The following is a 19,715-nucleotide window of genomic DNA, read 5'->3' as shown; positions in this document are numbered from 1 at the left end:
GGGATAAATCAGTGTAATAAAAAAAATGGGTGGAGCGGATACCTTAGGGCAGTATTACCCAACCAGGGTGGGTCCAGTGTTTAGAAAACTACAACCCCCATCATGCCTGGACTTTATCTGACGTTCAAAGGGCAATTATAGTTCAGTGCTGACCTGAGGCCTCTCCTGATCTGTCTTAGTAAATACCTAAATTGCCTATTAAAGGGGTACTCCACTGGAAAACATTTTTTTATTTATTTTTTATTAAATCAACTGGTGCCAGAAAGTTAAACAGATGTGTAAATGACTTCTATTAAAAAAAGCGTAATCCTTCCAGTACTTATCAGCTTCTGTATGCTCCATAGGAAGTTCTTTTCTTTTTGAATTTCCTTTCTGTCTGACCACAGTGCTCTCTGCTGACACCTCTGTCCATTTTAGGAACTGTCCAGAGTAGGAGCAAATCCCCATAGAAAACCTCTCCTGCTCTGGACAGTTCCTGACATGGACAGAGGTGTCAGCAGAGAGCACTGTGGTCAGACAGAAAGGAAATTCAAAAAGAAAAGAACTTCCTGCGGATCATACAGCAGCTGATAAGTACTGGATAGATTAAGATTGTTTAATAGAAGTCATTTACAGATCTGTTTAACTTTTTGCCACCAGTTGATTTAAAAAATGTTTTTTTTTCTAGTGGAGTACCCCTTAAAGGATGACCTGATACAGATACTTGTATCGGCACCGATAACAGACATTTGCACGCGTACTTATACAAATGTCCCCGAAACCTGCAGATCAAGTGGACGCCATGTGATCATTTGGCAGAGACAGACGTAGTTTTCCCCCCCCCAAAAAAAGTCTCCTACAAATGAAAATTCCCTCTCACTTTCACTCTGCTTCCACACGGAGGCCTCTTCATCGTTCCTCATGTTATCTGGAGTGGTGCAGGACCTGCTAGAAGGAGAATGTCCTGGACCACTAACGGAGCAGAGGATGCAAAGGCCTCAGCGCGGGAGCAGAGGAAAAGTGACTGGGATTTTTTTTTATTTTCTTTTGGAGGTAAACTACTAAATGGGAGCATCTACCTAATAGGAGGTTTCCTACCTAACTACTGGGGTCTTCTACCTAATTGGGAGGGTTCCCTACCTACTGGGGCTTCTCCCCCATAGGTGGAATTCCTTATCTACCGGGGGCTTCTCCCCAATAGGTGGAATTCCTTATCTACTGGAGGCTTCTCCCCAATAGGTGGAATTCCTTATCTACTGGAGGCTTCTCCCCAATAGGGGGAATTCCTTATCTACCGGGGTCTTCTCCCAAATAGGTGGAATTCCATATCTACCGGGGGCTTCTCCCCAATAGGTGGAATTCCTTATCTACTGGGGGCTTCTCCCCAATAGGTGGAATTCCATATCTACCGGGGGCTTCTCCCCAATAGGTGGAATTCCATATCTACCGGGGGCTTCTCCCCAATAGGTGGAATTCCTTATCTATCGGGGGCTTCTCCCCAATAGGTGGAATTCCTTATCTACTGGAGGCTTTTCCCCAATAGGTGGAATTCCATATCTACTGGGGGCTTCTCCCCAATAGGTGGAATTCCTTATCTATCGGGGGCTTCTCCCCAATAGGTGGAATTCCTTATCTACTGGGGGCTTCTCCCCAATAGGTGGAATTCCTTATCTACTGGGGGCTTCTCCCCAATAGGGGGAATTCCTTATCTACTGGAGGCTTCTCCCCAATAGGGGGAATTCGTTGCCTACTGGTGGCTTCTACCTTATAGGGGTATTAACTTCCTATCTATCTACTAGGATCTTCTACCCAATGGGGGTATTACCTTTCTATCTTCTGGGGGCTACTCCCTAATAGGGGGATTCCCTACCCAACTATCTTCTGGGGGATTGTACCTTATAGGGTTTTTTCCTTACCTACTGAGGGATTCTACCTATTGAGGCGGATTCCCTACCGACCTATTGGGGGTAATCGGTGTTAGGGAGTACTCCATTTTTAAAAAAATGGTATCGAGGCAATCCTATTGCCTATAAAAGAATTCCCTGACATCCTTTCTTTAAATTGTGTGTTGTACTTTATTCCTCATGGTCGAAGGGGAAAGTCAGCTCTGATCGTACAATGTCAGGCTGTGTAGGGACATAACCCCCCCAATTAGACACACTCACATTTCAGGGAGGAATAACACAATGTTGGGCTTTAAAAACTCTCCTTAAAAAGGGGTACTCCACTACCCTAGCGTCCGGAACGTTTATTCAGAACTCTTGGGTGCGGGGGGGGGGGTCGTGACATCATGGCCACGCCCCCTTGTGATGTCACCCCCCCCTCAATGCAAGTCTATGGGAGGGGGCGTGGCGTCACTTGCATTGAGGGGGTGTGGTGTGACGTCACGAGCGCCGTAGCCCGTACCGAGCAAATACCCGTAAATGTTCTGGACACTGGAGTAACCCTTTAATTGTTATTTTAATGGGGACTACAGATGTGTCAGGGGAGGCGACAGGCCCTCTAAGAAATGTGCTGTACATTCAACAAGCATCATCAATGCTATGGAAAAGCCAGGTGACCCAATTATAAGACCCAGGGGTGATTTATCAACGCTGGTGCAAAAGAAAGATGGAGCCGTGGACCAAAAGTAACCTTTTCCATTGCACCAGTTTTGATAAATCTCCCACCCAGTGATACGAACGTTGGGATTGGCTTCACCAATGCGCACTTTATATTTCTTTGGATAAAGGATAAGAAAGGCACCATGGTATCATAGGACACTTGAGGCAGTTGCATAAGTAGACGCCAAACAGGCTGGCATTGCGGAAGACAACTGCTGTATGAAAAGAGGTCAGTCCAAGTGGAGCTCCCCTTTAAATTGCCTTGATGATTGTGGAGGACAATGTGGCCGGCTCTGTCTGTAGCGCGGTGGCGGATCCAGATATACGACTATTGCTCTGTGAGGATTTGTAAACATTGTGCTAAGGACTAGAAGTGATGATGTAAAGGAACAGACGCACAGGCGGGAGGCCATCACCGACTACAGCTGAGCGCTAACCATCAGCTCGAGCATGTCGCTGAAGTTTTGGAACACGGTCCGGCACAGCTTCTCGGCATCGGTCTCAGGACTGGACTTCCAAGCAGTGCAGGCTACAACAAACCTGAAGAATGACAAAAAAGAAGTCTAGAAGATTGCTGGATTACCAGAATGTTCAGACTATTAAATTAATATAATCTATAACAATGATAGAATCAACAGGGTCGCAAGATTAACCTTATTGTAAAAACTGCCACCCAAGATGACCACCATATACAAATAGATGGTCAGGTTCTGCTATTATGGGCCAAAAAAAAAAAAAATAAGGCTGTCAATTGTAAAGATGGCATCTATCTTATAGGAGGATCCCTACCTACTACTAGGGGCTTCTACCTAATAGGGGGATTTCCTACCTACTGGGGGTTTCTACCTAATAGAGGGGGAATACATACCTACTGGGGGCTTCTACCTAATAGGGGGAATACCTACCTACTGGGGGCTTCTACCTAATAGGGGGAATACCTACCTACTGGGGGCTTCTACCTAATAGGGGGAGATTTCCTACCTACTGGGGGCTTCCACCTAATAGGGGGGGATTTCCTACCTACTGGGGGCTTCTACCTAATAGGGGGGAATTTCCTACCTACTGGGGGCTTCTACCTAATAGGGGGGATTTCCTACCTACTGGGGGCTTCTTCTTAATAGGGGGGATTTCCTACCTACTGGGGGGCTTCTCCCTAATAGGGGGGGGGGGGTTCCTACCTACTGGGGGCTATTCCCTATCTACTGGGGTCTTCTACCTAATTAAGGGGATGGGGGAGGATTTCCTACCTATTGGGGTCTTCTACCTAACAGTGGGAAATTCATACCTAATGGGGGCTATTCCCTACCTACTAGGGGCTTCTACCTAACAGGGGGGATCCCCTATCTACTGGGGACTTCTACCTAATGGGGGAGTCCAGTTTACAAAACCTTGTTTTCCTATACCCTCCTATTTAATATCATATCTCTGAGCCACAGTAAAAAACAGTTATAAAGAGGGTCTCTTACTCTGGAGGACCTATCCTGTCCGGTCCAGACAACACGTAGACAATGTGTAGAAATGGAGGGACACTGTGTAATGCTTAACTTCGACTGTGGTGGCGCTGCAAACAGAACTGAACACTTACTGCAAGGCTTCCCCACAGGTGGTTGCTGATCACTAAGGATCCCGGCAGGCGGACACTATAGGGGAAAATTTATCATTTGGCGTGCACCTGCAAAATTGCGCGTGCAGTGTGTTTTTACATTGCAAATTGACTTATGCTGAAATTATCATCTAACTTTGCGCTATTCTTATGCTGTCTGCGCTGGAATAGTCATTTATCTTGTTGTGCGCTTCCAGTAGCATTGGTTGATGCGCTGAATTTATAACTTGCGCAAAAATGCATAAATGTACTCCAGGGACGAGCTGATGTAGGAACGTGTGTGAGCTTTTCACTCTTTTTTGCACCATCCAGGGTCATATGTAGTCATGTGCTCAACATTAAAGGGGTTTTCCAAGCAAAAAACTTTTTTTTATATATCAACTGGCTCCAGAAAGTTAAACAGATTTGTAATTTACTTCTATTAAAAAATCTTAATCCTTTCAGTACTTATGAGCTGATGAAGTTGAGTTGTTCTTTTCTGTCTAAGTGCTCTCTGATGACACCTGTCTCGGGAATCGACCAGTTTAGAAGCAAATCCCTATAGAAAACCTCTTCTACTCTGTGCAGTTCCCGAGACAAGCAGAGATGTCAGTAGAGAGCACTGAGGTCAGTAGAAAGCAGAGAGGTCAGTAGAGAGACAGGTGTAATCAGAGAGCACTTAGACAGAAAATAACAACTCAACTTCATTAGCTCATAAGTACTGAAAGGATTAAGATTTTTTAATAGACGTAATTTACAAATCTGTTTAACTTTCTGGAGCCAGTTGATATGAAAAAAAAAAAAAGTTATTTTCTGGAATACCCCTTTAAACATTTGTAATTGTAAGACAAACCTATCATCTCGGATTCGGTAGAAGAAGCCATATCCATCGTGTATCATGGGAACCACAGCTCCATGGACCGGTGTGTAGCCGACAAGACTCGTGGAAAGGACAAAGTTCCCGCCGCCCCCACTGTTGAAAAACCAATAAAACATATCTGAGGAGTATATGGAATATTAGATGTCTGACGCCAATGCAGAATAACATAGTAAACATTCATCAAATAAAATGTAACCGTTAGGTTTCTATCGCTTTGCATCTTTTATATAACACTTAAAGGGGTACTTCGGTGGAAAACAATTGTTTTTAAATCAACTCGTGCCAGAAAGTTATACAGATTTGTAAATTACATTTAAATTTAAAAATCGTATCCCTTCCAGTACTTATCAGCTGATTAGCTGCTGTATGCTCCAGAGGAAGTTGTGTAGTTCTTTCCAGTCTGACCACAGTGTTCTCTGCTGACACCTCTGTCCATGTCAGGAACTGTCCAGATCAGGAGAGGTGGATTTGCTTCTGCTCTGGACAGTTCCTGACACAGACAGAGGTGTCAGCAGAGAGCATTGTGGTCAGACTGGAAAGAACCACCCAACTTCCTCTGGAGCATACAGCAGCTGATAAGTACTGGAAGGATTAAGATTTTTAAATAGAAATAAATTACAAATCTGTATAACTTTCTGGCATTAGTTGATTTGAAATTTTTTTTTTTCCACCTGAGTACCCCTTTAAGTAAGGTTTAGATTGCAATACCATGTATAACCACATGGTGTGCTAATGTGACACATGCCCATGTTCAAAACAGAATATCAGAATATGAAGAAATAGGCAATACTGTAATGTACCAACTAATGGTAGAAATATTTAGTGCACTATATATATATATATATATATATATATATATATATATATATATATATATATATATATAAAATTCCAATGGCGCAGCACTCCAAAAAAGCCAGAGCCATTTTCAAGCATATATATAATTCTTAAGTCCTATTAAGCGCTGAAATACATTATATTTACTCTTTGTACAATTTTGTGGTGTGGTTATCAGGGGAGTCCCCCTGTATTTTTCAGCTGCTGTAGGCATCACCATCAGTAGCGCTGGTATACAGATTTTATATACATAAATATATATATATATATATACACACACACATACACACACACACACACACACACACACACACCGTATAAACTCGAGTATAAGCCGACCCGAATGTAAGCCGAGGCCCCTAATTTGAAAATGGCTGGGTGAGCCAGCTGAAACGTTGCCTAACACGTTTTTTTGAATAAATCACCTTTCTTTTTTTCACTTGGTGTGCCACTGTCCATTTTTGCTTTGCGTTTTGGAGGGGTCCCCAACCTGGACCTGACACAGTAGGCATCTGTGCACATTTTTTCCTCTGGAGTGCTGCGTTCCTGCTATATATATATACACATATACATACATAAATATATATATATATATATATATATATATATATATATATATATATATATATATATATATATATACACACACACACACACACACACACACACACACACCGTATAAACTTGAGTATAAGCCGACCCGAATATAAGCCGAGGCCCCTAATTTCACCCCAAAAAAACAGGAAAAAAAAAAAATTTAAACCCCACCGGGTGGGCCTCTTCTTCGCGCCCGGCCCCGGAATAATGACGTTGCCTTGACGACAATGCACAGGGACGTTGCTCATTAACATCCCTGAGCGTCGTCGTCAAGGCAACGTCATTATTACGGAGCCGGGCTCGAAGCGCGGAGAAGAGGCCCACCCGGTGAAGATGGACAGCCCGGAATGACTATCCCTCCCCACCGGACAGTCCTGCAGCACAGATGGCCCGGACCAGCTCACCCGAACGCCCTGCCGAGCGGAGGCGAGTACAAAACTAAAGGGGGGAGGGGGGGCTGGATGATGACGAAGGTCAGGGCAGTGGTCTTCAACCTGCGGACCTCCAGATGTTTCAAAACTACAACTCCCAGCATGCCCGGACAGCCATCGGCTTGCTGGGAGTTGTAGTTTTGAAACATCTGGAGGTCCGCAGGTTGAAGACCACTGAGGTCGGAGAGTTCACTCGAGTATAAGCCGAGGGGGTGTTTTCAGCACGAAAAATCGTGCTGAAAAACTCGGCTTATACTCGAGTATATATATATATATATATATATATATATATATTATATATATATATATACATATATATATATATATACACACACACTATCTTCACTGCAGTGTACATTTTGATGTATTAAAGTATTATCACAAAGTACAGTGGAAAAATTTATACCTACAACTATTTGTGTAAACCTGTATCCTCCCAGCTAAATATATACCCTATAGCAGTGTTTTGCAACCAGCGTGCCTCCAGCTGTTGCAAAACTACAACTCCCAGCATGCCCGGACAGCCAACGGCTGTCCGGGCATGCTGGGAATTGTAGTTTTGCAACAGCTGAATGCACACTGGTTGCGAAATACTGCCCTATAATGTCGGAATTATAATAACCTCTTTGTGAATGCCATATCGCTGTACAGTTCTGGTACAGGAAGTTCTTGCTCTTTTGCAATGAGGAGAAGACCCAACAGATGCCGATCAAATCCTGCAAGTAGATAAAAATAAAGACATTTTCAGTGCCGTATATGTGTCATTAGCAAAGCAGAACTGAAATTAAATAAAACATAGCACCACCCCTGTCCTCAGGTTGTGTGTGGTATTGCAGCTCAGTCCTTTAAAGGGATATTCCGGCCCTGAGACATCTTATCCCCTAACAGCCGGGTGGCGACCACGGGGCCGGAGTATCGTAACGTCACGACTCCGCCCCCCCATGTGACATCACCCCCCGCTATGCAAGTTTATGGGAGGGGGTGTGACAGCCGTGCCGGGGTCCACAGTGGCGGGACCCCCGCGGTGAGACATCTTATCCCCTATCCTTTGGATAGGGGATAAGATGTCTCAGGGCCGGAGTACCCCTTTAAAGTGTATGGAGCAGAGTTGTAATGCCACACATAACCTGAGGACAGGGGTGGCACAGATTTTTTTGAAAGAAACTAGCTCTGTCCTGGATAACCCCTTTAACATCTTGAACTTAAAGGGGTAGTCTGGTGGAAAACGTTTGTTTTTTTTTTTACCCCGCGTCGGTCCTGGCGCACATCAACGGCCGGGACCCGCGGCTAATACCACACATCGCCGATCGCTGACCGCCGCTTCTAAAGTGAAAGTGAAACTATCCCGGATAGTCAGTCGGGCTGTTCGGGACCGGTGCGGTGAAATCGCGGCATCCCGAACAGCTTACAGGACACCGGGAGGGCCCTTACCTGCCTCCTCGGTGTCCGATCGACGAATGACTGCTCCGTGCCTGAGATCCAGGCAGGAGCAGTCAAGCGCTGATAACAATGATCACAGGCGTGTTAAAGGGGTATTCCAGGCAAAAACTTTTTTTTATATATCAACTGGCTACAGAAAGTTAAACAGATTTGTAAATTACTTCTATTAAAAAATCTTAATCCTTCCAATAGTTATTAGCTTCTGAAGTTGAGTTGTTTTTTTCTGTCTAACTGCTCTCTGATGACTCACGTCCCGGGAGCTGTGCAGTTCCTATGGGGATATTCTCCCATCATGCACAGCTCCCGGGACGTGACATCATCATTGAGCAGTTAGACAGAAAACTTCAGAAGCTAATAACTATTGGATGGATTAAGATTTTTTAATAGAAGTAATTTACAAATCTGTTTAACTTTCCGGAGCCAGTTGATATATAAAAAAAAAGTTTTTGCCTGGAATACCCCTTTAATACACGCCAGTGATCTGCATGATAGATCAGTGTGTGCACTGCAAAAAAAAAGTTTAAAAAAAAGTGTTAATAAAGGTCATTTAACCCCTTCCCTAATAAAAGTTTGAATCACCCCCCTTTTCCCATAAAAAAAAATAAAACAGTGTAAATAAAGAAAATAAACAAACATATGTGGTATCGCCGCGTGCGTAAATGTCCGAACTATAAAAATAAATAATTAATTAAACCGCACGGTCAATGGCGTACGCGCCAAAAAATTCCAAAGTCCAAAAAAGCGTATTTTTGGTCACTTTTTATACCATTAAAAAATGAATAAAAAGTGATCAAAAAGTCCAATCAAAACAAAAATCATACCGATAAAAACTTCAGATCACGGCACAAAAAATGAGCCCTCATACCGCCCTGTATGTGGAAAAATAAAGTTATAGGGGTCAGAAGATGACATTTTTAAACGTATACATTTTCCTGCATGTAGTTATGATGTTTTCCAGAAGTCCGACAATATCCAACCTATATAAGTAGGGGATCATTTTAACCGTATGGACCTACAGAATAATGATAAGGTGTCATTTTTACTGAAATATGCACTGCGTAGAAACGGAAGCCCCCAAAAGTTACAAAATGGCGTTTTTTCTTCGATTTTGTCGCACAATGATTTTTTTTTCCGTTTCGCCTTGAATTTTTGGGTAAAATGACTAATGTCACTGCAAAGTAGAATTGGCGACGCCAAAAATAAGCCATAATATGGATTTTTAGGTGGAAAATTGAAAGGGTTATGATTTTTAAAAGGTAAGGAGGAAAAAATGAAAGTGGAAAAACGGAAAAACCCTGAGTCCTTAAGGGGTAAATGAACTGGTGCCAGAAAGTTAAACAGATTTGTAAATGACTTCTATTAAAAAAATATTTACCCTTCCAGTAGTTTTTAGCAGCTGTATGCTACAGAGGAAATTATTTTTTGTCTTGTCCACAGTGCTCTCTGCTGACACCTCTGTCCATGTCAGGAACTGTCCAGAGCAGGATAGGTTTGCAATGGGGATTTCCTCCTGCTCTGGACAGTTCCCGATACGGGCATCAGGTGTCAGCAGAGAGCACGGTGGTCAGACAGAAAATAAAAAATTCAAAATGAAAAAAAACTTCCTCTGTAGCAGACAGCAGCTAATAAGTACTGGAAGGATTAAGATTTTTTAATAAAAGTCATTTACAAATCTGTTTAACTTCCTGTCACCAGTTCATTAAAAAAAAAAAAATTCCACTGGAGTACCCCTTTAAAGTTTTATCAATGTGGGGTTTGAGGAGGGGGGGGGGTTGGATGACAACAAGACAAAGCAAAATGTTTTATTAATCCATATAGGGGGAGATTTATCAACATCTGTCAAGAGGAAAAGTTGCTGAGTTGCCCAAAGCAACCAATCAGATCTCTTCTTTAATTTTTCAGAGGTCTTTTCAAAAATGAAAGAAGCGATCTGATTGGTTGCTATGGGCAACTCAGCTACTTTTCCTCTGGACAGGTTTTGATAGATCTTCCCCCATAGTGTCTATCCAGAAATAGAGAACAAGAAATATTCCAGACAGAGCAATACATCTCATAATGCTGTAATGTGCCGTCCTTCTAGAGCGCCCCCTACTGATCACAAGAAAGAACTAAATGCGCTGCGCAAAGAACAATGGACTGACATGCAAAACCTGCAAAGCCATGGATGGTAATGGTGCAGGGAAAGTCATTACAGATCAGTGTTTCCCAACCAGGGTGCCTCCAGCTGTGACAAAACTACAACTCCCAACATGCCCAGACAGCCAAAGGCTGTGGAAGTTGTAATTTTCCAACAGCTGGAGGCACCCTGCTACACAGAGTTTTCTGACTTATTTCCACTTACCTTTGCCATGTTGGCATTCATTCATCAGTTTGTTATGCTTCGCAAAAGCCTTGAGCATCAGTTCTTGGCGTTGGGCTTTCTGCAAATGATAAAAAATGGCAAATAAGTTTAAATTATTTTCCTAAATTCTAAGGATAGGCCATCAATATCTGATTGGCGGGGGTCGGATTCCTGGCCTCCTCACCGGGCATCAGAATGTAAGGGCTGTAATTGCTTCATCTCCTTCACCGTTTACCAGTCACAGCGCCGTACATAAAGTAGTGGCTGTACCCGGTACTGCAGCTCAGTCCCATTCAGTTGAATGGGACTGATCTGCTGGGAGGTGCAGTAACATGCACAGCCACTACTTAAAGAGGTACTCTGCCCCTAGACATCTTATCCCCTATCCAAAAGGATAGAGGATGAGATGTCTGATCGCAGGGGTCCTGCCGCTGGGGACCCCATCGATCTTTGCTCCGTACACCGGATGTCTGAGGTGCCGCAGCCAACTTTGCTCCGTGCCATATGACTGGCGATGCGGGGGCGGAGGCTCAGTCACGGTCACGCCACAGTCACGCCCAGCTCACAACGTCACGGCCGTGCCCCCTCAATGCAAGTCTATGGGAGGGGGCGTGACGGCCGCCACGCCCCCTCCCATAGATTTGCATTGAGGGGGCGTGGCCGTAATGTCACGAGCCTCCGGCGCTGAACCAGACACTCTAAACAAATGCCAGGTGCAGCACGGAGATCGCAGGATTCCCCAGAGGCGGGACCCCCGTGATCAGACATCTTATCCCCTTTAAAGTGTACCTGTTATTTGCAACAATATTTTATATAATGTAGATAACATTAAATGTATGTTTTTAATATACACTAGTTAAAAAATTAAGCTTAAAAAATAAAGCTTCAGATGCGCCAAATGTCATTAACCCTTAATAGTACTGTGCTGTGCCTGGTAAACAGTACAGGGGATTATTCAGCCAATAGGCAGTAGTGCTAGAACGGACCCCTACCGATCAGACATAGACAGCATAATACTATAGTCTTGTACACGCCCTCTAGTGGAAATTAGGTAAAGCGCAAGTGAGAACCTACAGTGGAAGCAGGATCCAGCATGGACCGGCACCAGTTCACAGCCTCCATTGTGCAAGGCCTCATGGTTTCTGTGCGACCGTGATAGAACATTCTAGTCGTAGCGGTTTCATAACAGCAACCAGGGCTATGCCACAGAGAGGAAACAAAACAGACATATTAGTCATTACTAATTTTTGCTTTTGTACTTTTTTGGAGATATGCAGCTAATTGAGCACACAATATGAACAACCGACCAGCGTTTCACAAACGGCGCTTTATTTATTGTTACCTGTCAAAAAACCTGTCTGCGGGAATAGTGTTCCAACCTCTGGGACCTGGATCAATCTTAAGAAACATGGGGGCTGCAGTGATGATTTACACTTTCTTAAGGGGGTATTCCAGGAAAAATATTTTCTTTTTACATCAACTGGCACCAGAAAGTTAAACAGATTTGTAAATTACTTCTATTAAAAAATCTTAATCCTTCCAATAATTATCAGCTGCTGAAGTTGAGTTGTTCTTTTCTGTCTGGCAACAGTGCTCTCTGCTGACATCTCTGCTTGTCTCGGGAACTGCACAGAGTAGAATAGGTTTGCTATGGGGATTTGCTTCTAAACTGGGCGGTTCCCGAGACAGGTGTCATCAGAGAGCACTTAGACAGAAAAGAACAACTCAACATCAGCAAGCCCTTATTGTGAACAAGCCCTTACTGTCAGGTTAAAGGGGTACTCCGGGGGGAAACTATTTTTTTCTAATCAACTGGTGGTAGAAAGTTATACAGATTTGTAAATTACTTCTATTTAAAAATCGTAATCCTTATCAGCTGCTGTATGCTCCAGAGGAAGTTGTGTAGTTCTTTCCAGTCTGACCACAGTGCTCTCTGCTGACACCTCTGTCCATGTCAGGAACTGTCCAGAGCAGGAGAGGTTTTCTATGGGAATTTGTTCCTACTCTGGACAATTCCTGACACAGACAGAGGTGGCAGCAGAGAGCACTGTGATTAGAAAGAAAAAAACTACACAACTACCTGTGGAGCATACAGCAACTGATAAGTACTGGGAGGATTACGTTTTTTTAAATAGAAGTAATTTACAAATCTGTTTAACTTTTTGGCACCAGTTGATTTAAAAAATGTTTTTTCCACTGGAGTACCCCTTTAATAGCTGATCACTGGGGGTCCCAGATATGCGATATGCCTAGAGAGCCTTCAAGTTAGGGCAAGTTAGGGAAGTGTTTCTCAACCAGAGTGCCTCCAGCTGTTGCAAAACTACAACTCCCAGCATGCCCGGACAGCCTTTGGCTGTCCGGGCATGCTGGGAGTTGTAGTTTTGCAATAGCTGGAGGCACCCTGGTTGGGAAACACTGAGTTAAAGATTATCCAAATGGGGAGACCCACCCATCTAAAAGGTTGCAGAAGTCGTGGGAACGCTTTAACCCTTACCGTCCATGAAGTTTGTAAAATGCCAACTGGAGGGAAAGCTGGACGAACGTGTCCGGGTGAAGCTTCTTCTTCTTCACAAGCGACTTCCCAAAAGACGTAAAGGCGTAATTGGCCAGCTGTAAGTCAGAAGCCTGGGGAGGTAATAGAGAATGTAAGAGCATGTCCGACCTACAGGGCTCGGCTTCCGGTCCTGTATGTCAATCAGTCAATAAAGGATGGGGGGGGGAGGAAGGAGGCGCTGCTGCAGCTCAGCACAGCCACTTGAAGGAAAGAAATCCCAGCACTCACTGTTTTCTTCTGCTAAGTGTAATGTGTTTATTAATGCAGTGCTAATTACAAGTAATGACGCATTTCAGCCAAAGCCTTACTCAGAATGACCGGCTTTGGCCGAAACGCGTCATTACTTGTAATTAGCACTGTGTTAAAGGGGTACTCCCGTGAAAAACTTTATTTTTTTTTAAATCAACTGGTGCCAGAAAGTTAAACAGATTTGTAAATTACTTCTATAAAAAAAAAAAATCTTAATCCTTCCAGTACTTTTTAGGGGCTGTATACTACAGAGGAAAAGTTTATCTTTTTGGATTTGTCTTACGTCACGACCACAGTGCTCTCTGCTGTCCATTTTAAGAACTGTCCAGAGTAGGAGAAAATCCCCATAGCAAAGATCTGCTCTGGACAGTTCCTAAAATGGACAGCAGAGGTCAGCAGAGAGCACTGTGGTCGTGACATAAGACAAATCCAAAAATAAAACAATTCCTCTGTAGTATACAGCCCCTAAAAAGTACTGGAAGGATTAAGATTTTTTTAATAGAAGTAATTTACAAATCTGTTTAACTTTCTGGCACCAGTTGATTTAAAAAAAAAAGAAAGTTTTCCACCGGAGTACCCCTTTAATTAACACGTTACACCTGGCAGAAGAAAACAGTGAGTGCCGGGAATTCTTTCCTTCAAGTACACTGCCTTCCATGTGCTGCACTACGGGTATCGAGTGCCGACCCTTTTTGTTGCTACTACAGCACAGCTAGTTGGACTCTCCAGCTGCTGGTAGTTGTAGTTTTGAAGCATCTGGAGGTCCACAGTTTGGAGACCACTGCACTAGACGGATCACATTCTATGGTGGGAACCCCTATGGTTCTTTATTGATCCACACTGGGATATGCTTAAGTTGTCCATTTTAGGACATCGTCAGTTGTCAGACGTAACTCCGTCCTCCGTCTGGTGAAACGGCGTCCCGCCTCCTCCCTCGGGCCAATCTCCGTCAGGCGTCAGCCGCAACTCCCTCCTCCTTCCTTTGTCATCTTCAAGTCTCTCATGCGAAAAACTTTCCTGCCGTGTAGCAGAGCCGAGTCAGTGTCGTCTCTCTGCTATACGGGTTCTGCTGTACACGCTATTAGGTGTCTTCTCTCTGCTATATGGATTCTGCTGTACATGCTATTCAGTGTCGTCTCTCTGCTATATGGGTTCTGCTGTACACGCTATTCAGTGTCGTCTCTCTGCTATATGGGTTCTGCTGTACATGCTATTCAGTGTCGTCTCTCTGCTATATGGGTTCTGCTGTACACGCTATTCAGTGTCGTCTCTCTGCTATATGGGTTCTGCTGTACATGCTATTCAGTGTCGTCTCTCTGCTATATGGGTTCTGCTGTACACGCTATTCAGTGTCGTCTCTCTGCTATATGGGTTCTGCTGTACACGCTATTCAGTGTCGTCTCTCTGCTATATGGGTTCTGCTGTACATGCTATTCAGTGTCGTCTCTCTGCTATATGGGTTCTGCTGTACACGCTATTCAGTGTCGTCTCTCTGCTATACGGGTTCTGCTGTACACGCTATTCAATGTCGTCTCTCTGCTATACGGGTTCTGCTGTACACGCTATTCAATGTCGTCTCTCTGCTATACAGGTTCTGCTGTACACGCTATTCAGTGTCGTCTCTCTGCTATACAGGTTCTGCTGTACACGCTATTCAGTGTCGTCTCTCTGCTATACGGGTTCTGCTGTACACGCTATTCAGTGTCAGCTCTCTGCTATACGGGTTCTGCTGTACACGCTATTCAGTGTCAGCTCTGCTATACAGGTTCTGCTGTACACGCTATTCAGTGTCAGCTCTGCTATACAGGTTCTGCTGTACACGCTATTCAATGTCGGCTCTGCTATACAGACTCCGTAGCACATGTAGTGTCTGTAGTACATGTGCAAGTTTCACAGTTTGGACTCTGCTATACATGCTGTGCTGCGTCGGCTCTGCTATACATGCTGTGCTGCGTCGGCTCTGCTATACATGCTGTGCTGCGTCGGCTCTGCTATACATGCTGTGCTGCGTCGGCTCTGCTATACATGCTGTGCTGCGTCGGCTCTGCTATACATGCTGTGCTGCGTCGGCTCTGCTATACATGCTGTGCTGCGTCGGCTCTGCTATACATGCTGTGCTGCGTCGGCTCTGCTGTGCGGCAGGAAGTTGCGTCTGAGGGAGAATCGTCTGAGGCATAGCAGCGTTTTGGACGACGGAGTTTCGGATGAGAGAGGATGGAGTTGTGGCTGAAGGATGACGCCGATTGGTGTGAGGGAGGAGGCGGGACGCCGTTTCACCTGACGGAGGACGGAGTTACGGCTGACGACTGACTATGTAGTAAAATGGACACTGTATATGCTACAAGATTTATCTGTGTATACCTGAGTGTGATACTGAGCTTTGGCCAATTCGATATCATTTATTATTTTCTGATCCACAGTGAAGACCAGCTCTTCAGGATCTGGAAGCTCCCGAACAAAGGACGACCCCTATGATAAAAAAACAGAAGACGGCCATAAGGACATCGCATGGACCCAACAATTGGGAATAGGGTCCCATGAGTGGCTGCGTACCTTCCAGCGCCCCTCACAGGCTTGGATGTTCTGATCAATGTAGTCGCATAATGCTACGAGTACCATGGCGTCATAGGGCGCATGCTGGAAAAGAAACCACAGAATACACGCTGTGACCTCATGTATGGGACCAAGGAGGTCGTCTACTTCACTGACCGGTCACGTCTGCAGAGAATCTGGATGCTAATGTTGCTACTCACGTCACAATTGGAGCCAAAAACGCCATTGCGAAATAAGAGGAAGTTGTAGGATTTGTCCCCCCAGCGTATAGTGGGGTCTCCGGCCAAGGCCGCGTTTGTAATCTGTGCATTAGAGAACATAGAACATTCTAATAACTTAATCTTCCAAAATGGCAAAATAGTATTAACATTTAAAAAGAACTATCATGCAGAAAAACATATCCCCTATGCAAAGGATAAGTTTCAGATCGCAGGGGGTCCGACTGCTGGGACCCCCAGCGATTTCCAGCACAGGACCCCTCTCTCCTCGGGAACAGGGCGTGTCGACCCCCGCCGGAAGCACTGTTTGGCTCCAAGTTACCATAGCAACCCATTGGTTCCTATTCAGACAGAAATTTAGATTATTAAAATCTGTCCAGAGGAAAAGTTGCTGAGTTGCCAATAGCAACCAATCAGATCTCTTCTTTCATTTTTCAGAGGCCTATTCAGAAATGAAAGAAGCGATCTGATTGGTTGCTATGGGCAACTCAGCAACTTTTCCTCTGGACAGGTTTTGATAAATCTCCTCCAATCTATATATATATATATATAAAACTCAATGTGTGTGTGTGTAAACGTCCAAACGGCTAAAGATATTAACATGAAACTTGGCCACATGTTACTTATATGTCAGCAACAAACATAGGATAGGTGATTTAACCCTTACTCAACCCCATTTGCCAGGGGCGGGGTATTTGTTTAAAGTCCCATGCAAATCAATGGGAAATGTATGTTCCCACATAACTTCTGTACGGTTGGAGATATTTCATTACCTGGCACACATATTACTTATATGTCAAATAAAAAGATATGATAGTTAAATTAACCCTTACCCACACCCTTATATAAAAGATGGGTTTTTGTTTCAAGTCCCATGCAAGTATATGGGACTTCCAGTACTTTACTCCACAAGCTCCGCTCTGCATCTACTGGTGAATGTGTCAGTCCAGCTTGCAAGCCACACCCCATCTCACAAAGACACGCCCACAGTTTAAGCCCCACCCCATTTATTATCTATCCTTTTTGTGCATCGGTCTGGCTTGCAAATCACGCCCAGTCCCACAAAGCCACGTCCCCTTCCATATTCAGCTTACAATATCTTCATCACAAATCAGTCCCACCTGAGGACAGGATATGAGGATGAGACCAGAATATGATGTCAGGATATGAGGTTGGGATATGAGGAGGGGATATAAGGAAAGTATGTGAGGTTGGGATATGAGGTTTGGGATATGAGGTTCGGGATATGAGGTTCGGGATATGAGGTTCGGGATATGAGGTTCGGGATAGGAGGGCGGGATAGGAGGGCGGGATAGGAGGATGTGATAGGAGGTCGGGATATGCGGACGGGATATGAGGTTGAGATATGAGGACGGGATAGGAGGTCAAGATATGATGACGGGATATGAGGTCTGGATATGACAACAATATATGGGGATGGGATATGAAGTCAAAAGCTTCCTCCTTTGTTGATTTTCCTCCCCAACAAGGATTAGAAAGGAAAAAACGGGCAACGCCGGGTACTCAGCTAATATAGTTATTCCACTTATGTAGATTTTTCTGTAAAATCATAAAAATAATATATATAGACAGGGTCCTCAATGAATAACCCTTATAGCAGTGGTCTCCAAAGTGTGGCGCTCCAGATGTTGCAAAATTACAACTCCCAGCATGCTCAGACAGCCTACGGCTGTCTGGGCATGCTGGGAGTTGTAGTTTTAGAATAAATGGAGGGCCGCAGTTTGGAGACTACTGCCCTATAGATTCCAACCTAATACAACTAATACGATGGTGTGAATAAAGCCTAAGAGTTATGATTTTGCAAAAGGATTAAGTCATATTATGGAATATTAAAAGGCTGAAAAGCAAATAGGTGTGTCCTATAATGACTACAAAGTCCAAGCCCTATCTTATGTTTCTTACAAACCATGATGACACGTATAGATAATGCACAGGTTTAACATTATAAATGTGTGGTAAAGGTGAGCAATGATGGTTGTTTAATGTAGATATAGCGATCAGGATTGTGTTGCAGTTTCTTGTACTGCAGTTGGCATATCCAATGATACGCCTTCACTTACAGATTGCAGGGGTCCAACTACGAGGCCCCCCACCGATCAGTACCTTCAATTATGCAATCATGCATTATGTTGGAAAACTCCTTTAAAGGGGTACTCAACTGGCCAGCGTTCTGAACTTTTAGTTCCGAACACTGTGCGCGCACTGCAGGGCTCTGCCACGCCCCCTCAATGCAAGTCTATGGGAGGAGGCGTGGCGGCCACCACGCCCCCTCCCATAGACTTGCATTGAGGGGGCATGACGTGATGTCACGAGGGGGCGTGGCCAACCCCCGCAGTGCGCACAGTGTTTGGAACTAAATGGAGTACTCCTTTAAGGGTCTATTCACACATACAGTATACTGCGCATATTTGATGCTGCAGATTTGAAGCTGTGTTTTTTAGATAATTTATTTACATTGAGCTCTGCAGCTTCAAATCCTGCACATCAAATATGCGCAGTATATTGTAAGTGTGAATACACCCTAAAGGGTGATTTCAGATCATAGGATGCACAAGAAGGCTGGTTATTTATTTTATTTTTTTATTCTCAACTCTAGGAAAGCTGAGTAGGATCTTCAATGAAAAAAAATATTATTTGATCCCCTGCTAATTTTGTACATTTGCCCAATTACAAAGAAATGATTGGTCAATAAGTTTAATGGTCGGTTTATTTGAACAGTGAGAGACAGAGTAACAAACAAAAAATCCATTTTAGGGTGGGTTCACACCACGTTTTTGAAATACAGTTCCCATATTAGGTTTTTGGAAGAAAAACGGATTCCTCAAAACCGGACTAAACTGTATTAAAATTTTTACCCGTTGAAAACCGTATTTGGTTTGAAAAATGATGTCCGGTTGCATCCATTTTATAAGAAAAAACGTATAAGTTTTTATCTTTTCACTATATTATGAATAAAGTTTCACTTGTTTGATTGAAATATCAAGGAAAAAAACTGTGCAAAGCCAAAAACCGTATCGTGCAAACTGGATGGAACCGTACGCACATACGGTTCTGTACGGTTCCCATTGAAAAAAAACGTATACGGTTTCAATACGGTTTTTCACCCAGACCAAAAACCGTGGTAGACTATGGTTTTGGGTACGGGAAAAAAGCGGACAAAGCCGTACAGAAAAACGGACACAACTAGATGCATCGTTTGGCATACGGTTTTCAATGGAGAGTCAATGCATACAGTTTTCAAATTAAAAACGTATATGGGAACTGTATTGCAAAAACGTGGTGGGAACACAGCCTCACTCAGTGAAATAAGTATTTGATCCCCTATCAAGAAGGAAGATTTTTGGCTCTCAGCAGTCATGCCGTGGGCGATCCAATCAGCCATTACAAGCACCACGTTGCCCCAGATGCCGTGATCAGTACATCTAAGGGG

General features: G+C 43.9%; 1 protein-coding gene across 3 annotated transcripts in view; it reads right to left on the bottom strand.

The window, feature by feature from the left end:
• Nucleotides 1-600: 600 nt before the first annotated feature.
• CROT (carnitine O-octanoyltransferase) overlaps nt 601-19,715 on the bottom strand; it is a 40,715-nt gene continuing 21,600 nt past the window's right edge. For 2 of the 3 annotated variants that reach the window (XM_056519104.1, XM_056519105.1), the window contains 9 exons: nt 16,247-16,348; nt 16,047-16,130; nt 15,855-15,962; nt 13,185-13,315; nt 11,765-11,888; nt 10,691-10,769; nt 7,532-7,625; nt 5,018-5,137; nt 601-3,122 (listed from right to left, as the gene is read on the bottom strand). In XM_056519104.1, coding sequence (XP_056375079.1) covers nt 3,002-3,122; nt 5,018-5,137; nt 7,532-7,625; nt 10,691-10,769; nt 11,765-11,888; nt 13,185-13,315; nt 15,855-15,962; nt 16,047-16,130; nt 16,247-16,348 — 963 coding nt within the window. In that variant the 3' untranslated portion in view covers nt 601-3,001. The remainder of the gene's footprint in view (nt 3,123-5,017; nt 5,138-7,531; nt 7,626-10,690; nt 10,770-11,764; nt 11,889-13,184; nt 13,316-15,854; nt 15,963-16,046; nt 16,131-16,246; nt 16,349-19,715) is intronic. The other variant, XR_008843825.1, reaches the window with a different exon arrangement.

The sequence above is a fragment of the Hyla sarda genome, chromosome 5, assembly GCF_029499605.1.
Source record: "Hyla sarda isolate aHylSar1 chromosome 5, aHylSar1.hap1, whole genome shotgun sequence".
NCBI classification, from domain to species: domain Eukaryota; kingdom Metazoa; phylum Chordata; class Amphibia; order Anura; family Hylidae; genus Hyla; species Hyla sarda.
Note: the sequence above shows the minus strand (reverse complement) of the source record. Positions and strands in the feature narration are given on the sequence as shown.